The 2121-nt window shown below is 39.4% G+C and overlaps 1 protein-coding gene across 1 annotated transcript; it reads right to left on the bottom strand.

Moving 5' to 3' along the window:
- Window positions 1-894: 894 nt before the first annotated feature.
- On the bottom strand, window positions 895-1850 carry LOC141576088 (olfactory receptor 8U3-like). Its single transcript, XM_074358574.1, is given in 2 exon segments — window positions 895-1664; window positions 1667-1850. Coding segments are annotated over 2 exon segments (954 nt in total).
- Window positions 1851-2121: the final 271 nt, after the last annotated feature.

The following is a 2121-nucleotide window of genomic DNA, read 5'->3' as shown; positions in this document are numbered from 1 at the left end:
AAATATTGTTTGTTTGTTTTTTGCTCTCCAAGAATGACTCCCAATATCATGCACATGGTAGACATGAACATTTGAATTTATGAGTGAAAATATAATCAATTATATTCCAGTTGAAGGTTTAAGTGGGTTTTGGATTATGTCTCTTTATATTACCTGAACATGGAACTATAATCTTGACATCTAATAGCCACCATATTTATCTCTTGGTTTTAAGCTACCCCTTCTTGTCCCCCAACCCACTGTAATTTCCTCATACCCCTAAAACTTTAAGAGACCTTTAGAAAGCACAGCTTTGCTTAGGAAACTTAGGGATAGATCTGCATTTTTGTTTTGTTAGAGTAATAAATGGGAATATGGCTTTCCAAAAGTTAATCCTGGTTCCCAGGTCTACATGGTGAAAAATGACTTTCAAAGGATGTGCTAATCATGCAACTTCAGGGAGTGGCCAGTAGTGAATGTGGGGGTCAGCAGCAGAGAGAGGAATGATGGGTCACAGATAGGGAACATTGGAGGAGGAGGCTATCACATGGAATGACATGGGGATGGATAAGAAACTTACTTCATCACCATCCTTGCCCCTTTCTCTGTCTTCCACGATATACAAAACAGGAACAATTTTGAAAAGACTGATTAAACCTTATTATCAGTTGAATAGAAGCTAGTCAGGTCAAAGCTATCAGTGTCACATACCCTAAGAGTAGCAATTTGTTAAAAATGTAATTCTACTCTTTTAAAAATTTCATCTTACTATTGATTACATGAAAACTAGAACTCATGTACAAAATCATTTTACTCATATAAAGAATGGTAAAAAAAATGTACTTCATCAAAAGATTAGAAAAACAACACGTCTATCTGCAAGTGGCATTGTTCCAAGTCAAGCTTTGCTGCAAGTCACATTTTAAAGTTTATTAGAGGCAGGACATAGCATTTGTCAATTGCTGTCCTCAAGGCATTCTTTACTTCTTGGTTCCTCAAGCTGTAGATCATGGGGCTGAGCATAGGAATGACTATTGTGTAGAACATGGAGGCCATTTTGTCCATGTCAAGGGAATGGTTTGATTTGGGCTGCAGATACATGAAGATCAGAGTCCCATAGCATATAGTCACAGCGGTCAGATGAGAGCCACAATTCGAGAATGCTTTGCACCTCCCTTCTGTCGACTGGATTCTCAGAATGGTAGCCACAATGTATAAGTAAGAAATAAGGACGGTGGTCAAAGAACTGATCATATTGAATCCAGCAAAGATGAAAATCAAGATCTCCTTGAGGCTGGTGTCTGAGCAGACAAGGGCCATTAAAGGGACATCATCACAGTAGAAATGATTGATGACATTGGGGCCACAGTAGATCAGTTGGAAAGTAACAACTGTGTGGAGCAAAGCAACAGAAAAGCTATATAAGATGGGGCCCATTGCCAGCTGCATACACACCTTTGGGGACATGACCACCATGTAGAGAAGAGGATTGCAGATGGCGACATAGCGGTCATAAGCCATTACTGCAAGAAGGAACATCTCCAAGATCAAGAAGTTCAGGAAAAAGCCCAGCTGTGCGGCACATGCATAGAAAGATATGGACCTGTGTCTGGTCAGGAGGATCTGCAGGAACCTGGGGGCTATTGATGAAGAGTAGCAAAGGTCTACAAAGGCCAGATTACTGAGAAAAAATACATGGGTGTGTGAAGTCGAGAATCCAATTGGATTAGTGAAATCATCCCAAGGTTTCCTACCAGAGTTAGAGAATATACCACTAAAACAAGCAGGAAGAGAATGAGTTCAATCTCTCTACGGACTGAAGAGCCCAAAAGAATGAATTCCATCACCCTGGTGCTGTTCCTTTCAGTCATTTTTTCCAATCGCTCAATTGCTGAAGAAAGATAAGTTAAAGACCAAAAAATTCCTGGGCATAAGAAATTGTCACCAGACATCAACTCTTGTGTGTTTTAGCTTCAGAAATTATTGTTCACCATGGTAGAATATCAGAACAAACACACACATCCCATTTGAAACTCTCCTCTCTGGCTGTTCATAATTTTATGAGGTCAAAAGTTGAGTGCTCATAAAAATAAACCAATTAAAGTCTGCAGAGTGAAGATGAAAAAATGAACCATAAGTTTG

Source organism: Camelus bactrianus, chromosome 36 (assembly GCF_048773025.1).
Source record: "Camelus bactrianus isolate YW-2024 breed Bactrian camel chromosome 36, ASM4877302v1, whole genome shotgun sequence".
NCBI lineage: Eukaryota > Metazoa > Chordata > Mammalia > Artiodactyla > Camelidae > Camelus > Camelus bactrianus.
The sequence above is the reverse complement of the archived record's forward strand: the minus strand, read 5'-3'. Positions and strand labels throughout refer to the sequence as shown.